This window comes from Sinohyriopsis cumingii, chromosome 17 (genome assembly GCF_028554795.1).
Source record: "Sinohyriopsis cumingii isolate HCF-2022 chromosome 17, ASM2855479v2, whole genome shotgun sequence".
In the NCBI taxonomy this organism is placed as follows: domain Eukaryota; kingdom Metazoa; phylum Mollusca; class Bivalvia; order Unionida; family Unionidae; genus Sinohyriopsis; species Sinohyriopsis cumingii.
In genome coordinates, this window is record NC_142977.1 from 88,183,149 (window position 1) to 88,195,636 (window position 12,488).

A 12,488-nucleotide genomic window follows, 5' to 3' on the forward strand; every position below is an offset into this window, starting at 1 on the left:
GTCCATACTTTATGAAATTAAAATGGTTTCGATCTCCCCTTAAAGAAACCCTTGCAGAGGCTGATAATTGCAGAAAATGTGCCCATCTCTTTCCTATCTCTTTGAAAAGCAAGCTTAGTAACTGAACCAAGCACAGGAGCAGGATATGCTAACTAGAGACCGAACCTAACACCAAGCATAAGAACAGGATATGCTAACTAGAGACTGAACCTAATACCAAGCACAGGAACATGATATGCTAACTAGAGACCGAACCTAACACCAAGCACAGGAACAAGATATGCTAACAAAAGATGGAACCCAACACCAAGCACAGGAACAAGATATGCTAACTAGAGACTGAACTAACACCAAGCACAGGAACAGGATATGCTAACTAGAGACTGAACCTAACACCAAGCACAGGAACAGGGTATGCTAACTAGAGACTGAACCTAACACCAAGCACAGGAATTGGACATGCTAACTAAAGACTGAACCTAATACCAAGCACAGGAACAGGATATGCTAACTAGAGACCGAACCTAACACCAAGTACTGGAACAGGATGTGCCAACTATAACAACATAACACCAAGTACTGGAACAGGATGTGACAACTAGTGATTGAATCTAACATCAAGTACTGGTACAGGATATGCCAACAAGAGACTGCACCTAACACCAAGTAATGAACAAGATATGCCAACAAGAGACTGCACCTAACACCAAGTTCTGGATCAGGATGTGGCAACTATAACAACCTAACACCAAGTACTGGAACAGGATATGCCAACTAGAGACTGAACCTAACACCAAGTACTGAACAAGACATGCCAACTAGAGACTGCACCAAACACAACACACTGGATCAGGATGTGCCAACAACCTAACACCAAGTACTGGAACAGGATGTGCCAACAAAAGACTGAACTTAACACTAAGTACTGGACCAGGATGTGAGACTGAACCTAACACCAAGTACTGAACAAGATATTCCAACAAGAGACTGCACCTAACACCAAGTATTGGATCAGGATGTGCCAACTGTAACAACCTAACACCAAGTACTGAAACAGGATGTGCCATCTAGAGACTGAACTTAACACCAATAACTGAACAAGATATGCCAACAAGAGACTGTGCCTAACACCAAGCACTGGATCAGGATGTGCCACCAACCTAACACCAAGTACTGGAACAGGACATGACAACTAGAGATTGAATCTAACACCAAGTACTGGAACAGGATGTGACTAGAGACTGAACCTAACACCAAGTACTGGAACAGGATGTGACAACTAGAGACTGAATCTAACACCAAGTACTGGAACAGGATGTGACTAGAGATTGAACCTAACACCAAGCACTGGACTGAGATATGTCAACTATAGACAACCTAACACCAAGTACTGAAACAGGATGTGCCAACTAGAAACTGGACTGTAAAAAATAAAACAAACTGACCACTGGATAGGGTGCTGAATTAAAAATTTGTGCTCATCAAGTTAACAAATTTGAGTTTCAAAAAAGAATTTGTGCTACATGTTGGTGAATCAAGTGACAGTTTTCTGAAAACTGTTAAAAAATGCCAAGATGATCTCTCTGGTTCTCTGCCTGCTGAACTAAGCCATATAAGACAGTACATATAGGAATAATTGACAAAACAAAGGAACAATTATTACCTTCTCTATTTGGGTGATTTGGTTTAGGAGAAGGAGGTAAACGTTTCAGGGGCTTCAAATGATCCTTCCCTGAAAATTGTTGTTTGACAATTAGAGTAAACAAATATACAAGTCAACAAAGGGCATGTAATCATAAACATGAACATTAATTGTCATATTATCAAGATCTGGAAGTGAGCAACTGGTGGGAAAAAATGTCAATTTTCCATTTAAATAATACAAAGATGCAATGTGTATTTATATTCTTATATTTCTTGCTGAAATTCACACAATATCTTTGAATTCCGTACAACAGAGGCTTTCACATATTTGTTGCAAAAGCCATGCTTGCTGTATTGATACTGAGGCAGACAAGTGTTCATCAGGTGGGGTAAGTCTGAATAGTTAAGCCATTGTCTGTTTCTATTGATAGTAGCTATTTTAATATATGTGCATCACTACCAAATCTCTCGTTAAAAAAAAAAACATAAATTAAAGCAATCAGTCTGAGGTAAAATCATATCTTTATTAAAATAAACAGCCCATGGTTGCTGCCAATGTATTTATATTTGTTGTTTTCCACCTCTGTTTGACTATTTGTATATATTTGGAAAACCCAAATTACATGTACAGTCTGAAGCAATTGAAAAATTCCATGAAAATTAATCAGCTTCAAACTCATTAATGTGTTAAACAATATCACTGAAACTTTGTGAAACAACAAATTCCTGTGAGTCAAATAAAATGTATAGATTTCAGTCACTTTAAACGTGTGAGAAAAAAAGACAGCTACTTTAATCCACCTTGATATACATACCAATACTGCATATATATTTGTTTACAAGTCAAGATCTAGGTTTGTGCAGTTTGTTAGAAGTAATCATTGGAACAAACAACACAGACCTGATCTGCTCATGTATTATACTACAGCAGATCAGGATCTTTGTTCTTTACAGTTTGACTCCACTTACAAGTGAGTACCTATGTATCCAACCTTTAGGTTTCTAACTACACCACCCAGCAATACTGTTTTATTCTCTCTGACATTCCTGATACAAGTATGGTGCTCTTGAATTGGAAACACCACTAAAATGGTTATTTTTAATTCCATATGCATGTTTTAAAAGTCTGACAGGTCAGATTATAAATATGTGTTTAAATTTGATAATGTTTGCCTTATTTAATGAAGATACAGTATTTTATTATAATGTTATCCTAGGAAACCAGAGGATACCACCTTATAGTGAGTTCACATTAAAATGAAATACATGATACAGTTATACTTCATTAGAATGCTATCCGTGGAAGACAAAGTGTATATATCACTTTATAGTGAGACTGCCTTATAATGAAGTACATGACAGTACCCTCCTATTATTATAAATGCTGTCCATGGAAGTCATAGCACATTTCACTTATTGTAAAACAGCCTTATATTAAAGCACATTATACAGTATTCCCTCATTATAACACTATCCATGAGAAGTATAGTGTAAACTGCCTCATAGCAAAACTACCTAATAATATGTCATAAATACATGTACAATTTTGCATAGTGACAATAAAATGGTTACCTTGATCACAGTTGCCATATGAAAGCAACCATGCTATAATGAAGGGCCTTACAGTAAGGGAATGCTGAATAAGCACAATTTATTTGTTATTTGATTACCAAGTAAAAACTATGAGGTTGTTATAAAGTGACTGCCAAGTATTATGAATTTCTGGACTCCCTAGTCCATACGGAAACATGAACTGGGACAGGAACATTTTTGACAGAACCTGGAATGGAATTATTGATAACATCTATCATGAAATGAAAATGTCAAACATAACACTGGCAACAATCAAGGGAAAACAAACCCCAAATAATACCAACAAAACTTATTTGACTCAAATGAAAGCAATGTCCTGTTATAACAATGAGTTCATGTAGAGTACAATCCAAATTATGCTATTTTGGAAATCAAAGGAAAAAATGTCTTTTTCTGAAGAAAAAAAAAAGCTCAAGAAACATTTGATAATTTTTATTTATGATCTTAGTAAAATGTGACTAAAAAAGAAGGCTGCAATGCGCCCACTGTATCTTCTAACTATCTGAAATATTTCAATCAACTTAATTATAAATTTAACAGTAACAGAGTTTCTAACAATAATAGCAGTATGGCAAAACATCAGTTATCGAGGCATACTTTGATTTATATAGATAATAAAGCTTCTACTGTAAGGTCTATAATTTTTCATATACTTTTTTTTTTATCAATTGCAATTTTCAGCTCAATATTAAGAAATTCTTAAATGTTTTATTTTAAATAGTCTATTAAAAACTAAAACAGAAACTAATTATGACTTTTTTAATGGGTTTGTGGTGCATGAAAAATTACCATATACATTTCCTTACCAGTTCACTTGCAAACAACACAGAACCTGATCTGACATCACATAATTAACCAGCAGATCAGCATCTATGTTGATCTCATAAACTGATTACTCTTAACAAACTTCAACAACATGAACATGGATCTGCCGGCCCATCCCACAACGGCAAATCTGGTTCTGTGCATTCTGCAGTTGGACCAGACTTATAATTGAGTTTATTTGGTAGACGAGATGAACAAGAACACTGTGAAAACAATGTCATATTTCACTGTGGTACAATCCAACAGAAGTTGAGACACATGCAAGTGGCCAAAAAGTATTCCATAGGAATCCCAAATTATTCAATTTCTTCTTTTTAACTAGTGAGTACAAAAAGCACAGAAGATACTGTTGAGGAACTCCAACATACCTGATTGGCACCTTTCTCATTTTCATTTACAAAAAGACCAACTAGACATCCCATAAGTCTTTCAGTGACAACCCCCCCCCCCCAATGCTGTTATGGCCATCCATTAAGGAAATTTAGCCATAAGAAGAATTTCATGATGGTCATCATACTGGCCATACTGCACATGTAGTCAGATGGACATGATTTTCATAGAACCAACCAGACAGGTAGCAAATGCCATCCAGTTATAGGTATTGATAACAATACATGTATTTGGTGGCCATGCTGGCAGTCAGATTTGGCACCATTTTGATTGAATATCAAGTTGATAATGCATCTATTCTGAGCGCATGACTGATGGGTTCCATTTTCATTTATGACCAACTAGACTGCATATGGAGCCTTTTGGTGAAAACCCCATCCTGATATGACCATCTTTTCAAAAGCAGCTGAGTTAATAAGATTTTCAAAATGGATGCCATGAAGACCATATTAATCATCTGATTGGCACTATTTTCATTTTGGGCCAACTAGACATAATAGTAAGCTTTTTAGTGTTATGTCAATACGACCATCCATTCTGGGGGAAAAGCCTTAACAAGATTTTCAAGCTGGCCACTGTGGTTGTCATAATGGACATGAAAGGTACTATACTCATTGAGGACCCACTAGATCAGAATAAGTATTTCAGTGAAAACCCCATGTTGATATGACGATCCATTCAGGAGGAATGCTGACAAGATTTTCAAGATGGCTGCAACATAGGCCAAATTAGATGTCAGACAAGCACTAATTTTAATGAGAACCAACTAGAGTTCAAATCAAGTTTTTACTGAAATCTCATGTCGATATGAGCATCTATTCAGGATGACTAATTATAACAAGATTTCCAAGATGGCCACCTAGGCAGTCATATTAGAGTCTAAGGGCATGACTAATGAGCACCATTTTCATTTATGTCGAACTAGATATAAAAAGCCTTTTAGTGAAAACCCCATGACAGTATAACCATCTGTTCATAATCAGTAGAGACAATAAGATTTTCAAGAGGGATGCCATGTTGGCCAGATTAGCAGTTATATTGGTACCATTTTCATTTAGAATCAACTAGAAATTATAAGAAGTCTAACAGTGAAACCCCAAGGTTGATATGACCATCCATTAAGGAGTAGCAATAAGATTTAACAGCTAGCCATGATGGCAGCCATATTGGATTTTAAAATGGCACCATCATCATTTAGAACCAACCAGACAATAAACGATAAGCCTAGTAGTGAAAAGATCTCAATGCTGATATGACTATCCATTTTAGGAGGAGTAGCAATAAAAATTAACTGATGCCAGACACAAGACCATGGTCTATGACCACCAGAGCTTAATCCTTGCAGTGGTAAGTGCCCTCCAAGATGGACCGCTCCAGTGGCCTAGTGGTTAAAGCATCTTCCTCGGAAATGGGATTTCATGGGTTCGATCCCTGGCCAAGTCATACCAAAGACTTACAAAAATGGTACAAACAGCTGCCTCGCTTGGCACTCAGCATTAAGAAGTTAGTGTTAGGACTGGTCAACCTGTTATCAGGATAATGTGACTGGGTGGGACAATCATGCTACATGTCTGCAGCATGATGCCCCAGTGCTAGACATCACTATAAACTGTCACGCTGAAGACATCATAGCGATATGACTGAAAAATTGTTAAAGCTACATTAAAAATACACACACACACACACCCTCCAAGATGAATTATCCATCATGTTTAAGGATCATACATACAACAGTGATGAAAAACTGAGCCAACGAACATATGGCGGTTACTGGAGCAAGAAAGGACCCTGTGACCTATTTTTGCATCCAGTGAATAGGACCGTCCATAATGAATCAACCTATCAAGTTTCATTACTTTAGAGTAACACTATTAGTAGAGATCGAGCTAAATACAAAACAGTTAAATTAATTACTAGAACATGTAAAGGTTAATGTGACCTATGGAACTTTTGCCTGTACTTACCACCTTCCAAGATGAATAAGACAATCAAGTTTCACGGCTGTACATACAATAATGTCAATCAAACAGAGATTGTTAAATGAAATGAGAAATGTGTTTATGCAGCATGAAAAGCCCTGCCACAATACCTCCCATTTATGGAACAATGATACAGTCAAATGTACATGAGAAACTGACCGTAAACAACATAGCCCAGGTCATTTAAAACATAAATTTAGGTCTGTGATCAACTTCTGATAAGAAAGTGTTGCACTCACCATGATACATAACTTGGGGGCTGCCATTCCCTGAGAAACTAAATGCAAACTGAACCAAATTCTCTGAAGCATGAAATATAGGTCACCATGACCTACTTTTAGTAACATGATGTTGTACTCACCAAGATACAGTTAAGTAACAAGATGCATCACTCATGGGCTGATATTGCCTGAGAAAACCAAAATTAAGGCATTTAAGTTTAGATCAATGATCACCTTTTGGTTGACATGATGTGTGGCACTCACTGTAACACTTCCACCTACAAAGCCGTATTTTGCTGCAACTCATAATGATTGAGAAAACTGACCTAAATGCAAACTTAACCATGGTGTGACTGATGGACAATGGCAACACTATATGTACCTTCTATTGATCATAGTGAGTGGCACCCTCCAAGATGAATACATCCATACATTTGTTATACTGTTAAAAAATCTGATGTAATCAATGGATTGTGCAAAGCAGTAACTGTACATGTACCATTCGATTTCATGAAGGTACCTACAACAGTGTCAGAGAAAATGAACTAAACACAAAACCTAATGCTGATGTTTATGCTGACAAAGATGAAAACTGCAGATTCCTACCAGCACTGCAAAAGCATCAGGTATGTGACAAGGTATCATGCATTGGAAAAAGTATCAGGTGCAAAATTCCTAATTTAATTTTTCTGAATTTGAAATAACTGTATTTATTGATGCATCATAAAAGCCAGAATAGGACATGTATCTGGAGCAATAATAACTGGTCCCTATGCTATAGTGTACTATGCCAACATAACAATCAAAGGTCTCCCAATTACGTGACCAGAATGTAAGAGCAACCATTCATGATCATACTGTAGTGTACTAACCGGAACCTGGGGTTGGGTGAGCAGACAGTTTAACTGCCACAGGCACCAGAGGTCTTGGGGTGCCAAAACCACAGGCACCAGAGGTCATGGGGTACCAATTAAAGCTGTACCGATGTAACTTTTTGCCGATTATGCTGATACCACATATAGCTGATTATTAAAATTGCTGATACCGATTAATTAATTATTATTTGTTGTATAATAATGACTGGTTCAGAAACATAAACCTATTAGTGTAATGCAAGCAGGTATTTTGCTGTGTGAGTTATAACAAGGCTGTTTATGAGGCAAGTGAATTTGAACTTCTGTACAAAAACAAACAGAAACCGGATAAGAAGTACATTGCTATTTATAGAAAACAGCAATCACACAAACATAAAACTTGAAAAACTTTAAAACTAACACTGATAAAACTTATGGTTTGCCAATTCAAGATATAAATGAATCAAAATGTATTAAGCTAGTCTTTTAATTTACGTCCAATGATGCAGGTCGCCATTACTAGATTTCAATAAATGACTAAGAAAATGTTAATAACAATAGCCCAATAATAATTAAAATTAATAATACGCATGCTTTAAAACTAAAGTTAGACGTCACTATATGCTGGCTGCAGCTAATACTGAAAGCCTAGTTGAGGTAGATTGTATTTAAGCAACAGTAACATTTCTCCCTTTCCTCCAAGTAACAATCTACAATGATCCGAAAAAATATGGCCTGCACCACTAAACAGCTGTTCGCTCACAACGCTTGAAGCTAGTGCAGACAAAGAGCATCTAGTTAATTTGGCAAGTAGGGGAACTGAAACCTGTGAGCGTTCCACCAGCCGTATATGTCTTCTTCTCATGGCAACAGAGGGCTGGCCAGATACAATTCAAGCATAGCATCTACGGTGTCATCCATGTGGGTTGTTTCATTGATGGTACGGACAGGTTCATCACAGCCACAGAAAACAAATCCCAGAGATGCGACGTTGATGGTCCTGTGGCGTTTGTTTCAGTTTCAGTTGTTCTTTTTTTGGTTGGGGGTTCCTCCTGCTCATCAGCTGATGCAACTATGATGCATTCTGCTCTAAGCCATTCTTTGGATCTGGTCACAAGTAATTCTTTGCTGAATAGGCGATGTTTGAATCGTGGAACCAAGATGGTGGCCAAGACAAGCTTCTTGTTGCTGGCAACGTCAGCAAAGCATTTGTTCAGTGACATCAACATATCATGGCACATTGTCTGAATATCTTGACTTGCTTCATGCTCTCGAGGCAGTAACATTCGAAGCATTTTCAGCATAGGAAGAATGATGGATACTGATGTTTGGCTATCACTTACTTCCTTGGTAATCTCCGCGAATGGGCCTAACGTGTCCACAATATTGTTAGTCAAGACCCACTGTTGGGCTGTTAGGCTAGGCAGGTCATAGAGTGTAGAGCAAGCCCTCAAGACTGGTTTTTGTTCGTATAATGATAGCAACATATTGTATGTAGAATTCCAGTGTGTCTGGACATCCTGGACGAGTTTCTTATGGGCAACACCAAATTTTTCCTGCAGCTCTTTGCGCTGCTGTTGTGCCAGGATGGAGTGCAGGAACTTGCTGACTATAGATCGCAAGATAGCCAAACAGAATGCCATCACTGACAAGCTGCAGCATGTGTGCAAAACAGCTGATGCTGTCAATTTCAGCCAGATGCATAGTTTTTACCATGATTGCACCTCTGTCACATAGAAGAACATGGATATGAGTTTTGGGAATGTTGTATTCCTTGCATAATTTTTCCAGTTTATTCACCATATAATCTCCTTTGTGTGGTTCATCGAGAGGCGTTGCTGCTAAAATCACCTGTTTCCGCTGAAAGTCTTCCGTCAGCCAGTGTGCCGTAAGACTCAACAAGGCTATGCCGATGGATGAGTCTGACCATGCATCAGAGGTCACACTAAGGTCAGACCTGACAAACTAAATCACGCACCTTGCTTTCTATCACCTTATGCATGTTAGGTATCAAAGATGTGGAAAAGTACTTCTGACTTGGAATTTGATAGCGCGATTCTGCCTTGGCCATCAGATGTCGAAATCCAATGTCTTCAACAACAGAAAATGGTTGCACATCTACTGCCCTTACCCTGCAATAGCTTTGTGCCAACTAATAGCTCTCAGGTGGTCAAATACAAATCGCTGCTTCCGGTCCAGCATGGCGTCAAAAGTCAGAGTACGAGGAGTTGCTGCAGCTGCTGAGGTTAACTGCGCAGCGTCCTTTTCTTTTTTATCTGCCAGAAACAGGCCATGTTCAACGATGTGCTTGCAGGGCAAGTGTTGGACAAGATTTGATGCATTTAGTTTTTAGAATTGTTTCCACCTCTGGAAATGCATGCTGTGCAAAGTGGGAAATTTGCTTTGGACTCGGCAACTGCATTTACTTTGAAGTAATTCCAGACTAAACTTGAGTGTTTCGAGTTTGACTTTATGCAAAGGCTAGGTACTATATTTAATAGTGTACAATCACTAGTCAATATTAATAATCCAATCAATTCGCGCTCTTGAAAGAATATTTTAAATCAAGTTACTACTAAGCTGTCCACATGGTTGGATGGATGCACGCACCACGCTGCGAGTCGCGAGCTAAAGCAACTCAGCAGCTGGGCTATCCAGGGGTAATGTCGCTGGCAATATCAATGCTGCATAATATTTGTATGTCAGCATTCAGCTGCTTCAGCGTGCGACCGCTATTTGTTGATTAGCAGCATTGCAGGACTGGCTAAAGAACAGATTAACTATAGTGAGTCATAGTTTCGTAGTAGTTGGAGATTTCGCTAGCAATCTAATCTGCCTAGCTATCTGCTAATGTGTATGCTGGAAGTTCAACAGCCACACGAGGCCTCATTGGCTGGTTGGCTGCTGTGATTGCGATGAGTGCATGAATGGTACTGATAATTTGTTGTGTGTTGACAATCAGCGGTAGTTTACAGCAAGTGTGTTAAAAATTATTTACTTTTAATAATATATTGTCTTTCAATAACCCCTAAATCAAATGTTTATTCCTTAATTTCAAATATTTAATTATGATTTAAAATTCAAGCCATGTCAAGATGAATGGTATGATTGAATTTATATTTTGAAAATTTGTTTACATGGCACCGATTATTTCTGCCGATACTGATTGTTCTAAAAATCGGCCCGATTATGAGTATAGCTGATTAATCAGTACAGCTTTAGTACCAATACCTCTTTGGGTCTTTATTGTCACCCTTAATATGCCACTGTCACCATCTGCTTTTACATTTTAAGCCCCAAATATTAAAATTGTTCACAAAAGATAATACATTATAATTATTCATAATAATAGTGGACCTGAGATAATTTAACTGGTGGAGAACAACCTCAGAGTCAAATCCCAGAGCAGTTGGACATGAAATATGGGTTACCGTGTTTTCGGACACCGTTTTTTTTTGGAAAATATAATATTTAAATGCCTTTTAAGTTTTCGGACATTGCTCTGCTATAATTTTTTCTACAATTTATGTTTTCGGACAAAATCTAAGAAGATCTGCTGCTTCGTTTTGTTGTAAAATTCACAGCGTGTTTACCGTTAATTTCACTGATACAAAATTCGCTTCATTTGGTAGATAATTACTTATTGTGATCATGAACTTCCATGAACTAATATAATTTAAATTTTTTAATCGTATGTATATATTTATGTATGTGTGTATGCAGATAGATAGATAAACATTGTTATATTAAGCCATACACAATAAGCAGCAATATCAAAGAATGAAAAGAAATATGATTTAATGCTGTAATATATTTAAATATATTATTCAATATCAAGTAGCTTGTTCATAGCCTTTTGTAAGTCCTCGGGCGAAAAGCCCTCAAATTCTGTATCACTATCATCATCCATATTATTTAATTGTTTGTCATTTCTGATCAGCGCGTTTTCACTTCCGCTCAGATTGACACTGATGCCGCACACCTTGAAAGATTTAATTATCATTGTGCGCTTTTCCTTCGATGTGTCCATGGCATTTACAACCCAGTCCAATACAGTCTGTTTGCTGGCTGTCTTGATCCGTCCGTTGCTGCTTTAATTAGATGATATTAATGCATTCATAGCATCCCTGATGTATTCCGTCCAGCTGCGGTGGAGGTAGCTCTTAACAGGTTTATTGATGCTCACATCAAGAGGTTGCAATTTGGATGTCAAGCCTCCAGGTATTATTGCTGGCACAACGTTTCCGCGCCGCAACTGTTTCTTCACGTCATCAGTGATGTGAGCCCGGAACAAGTCCATAACTAATAGTGATCGCTCTGTTCTGGTGATTGGCAAATAAATTTCTTCAATCCATCGCAGCATTAACGTTTCGTCCATCCATGCTTTCTCTTGAACTGTGATAATCCACCTTTTGGAGCCTTTAGATCTAGCTGTCTCTTTCCCTTGAAATTAATCATTGGCGGTAATATGTCGCCAGAACCTGCAATGGCTAAAACAACAGTAATGTGTCTCTTCTCCGTGCCAGTTGTACGAATCAGAACGCTTTTTGTTCCTTCTTTTTCCACCGTTTTCCCTGGCACAAGATCAAAGTACATCGGTGTCTCGTCCATGTTAATAATAAACTTATTGTCAAACTCGTCCTCCTCACGTCTATCCATCACAAACTTGTGGAACAAAGCAATCTTTTCTTCCAAAATCCTTTGGTAAACACTGGGCAAGAGAGGTCCTGCTTCTGAGCACAAAGTCATGTCTTTTCATGAAACTCTCTCCCCATGAACAACCTGCATGGAATTTGCTCTCCAGAAATTCTGTTGAGACAAGCTCCTTGGTATATATACATATTCCCTCAACACTGACTGGAATTTGTAAGTCACGTTGAGTGAGCACCCATTCAGCTATCTTATCATCCATAGCTTGTCCATATGAAATGGGTCGTCCACACTTAGGCAAATGTCCGTTCAAGTTCAGATCGGCAGAAAAG

The 12,488-nt window shown here is 37.9% G+C and overlaps 1 protein-coding gene across 6 annotated transcripts in view; it reads right to left on the minus strand.

Annotated features, from left to right (window-relative positions):
* Window positions 1-12,488, minus strand: part of LOC149779385 (polypeptide N-acetylgalactosaminyltransferase 13-like) — a 165,948-nt gene that overhangs the window by 101,118 nt on the left and 52,342 nt on the right. For 4 of the 6 annotated variants that reach the window (XM_089940030.1, XM_089940027.1, XM_089940025.1 and 1 more), the window contains one exon: window positions 1,664-1,732. The exons of the other annotated variants lie outside the window; for them this stretch is intronic. In XM_089940030.1, the coding sequence (XP_089796156.1) occupies window positions 1,664-1,732 (69 nt within the window). The remainder of the gene's footprint in view (window positions 1-1,663; window positions 1,733-12,488) is intronic. 6 annotated transcript variants of the gene reach the window in all.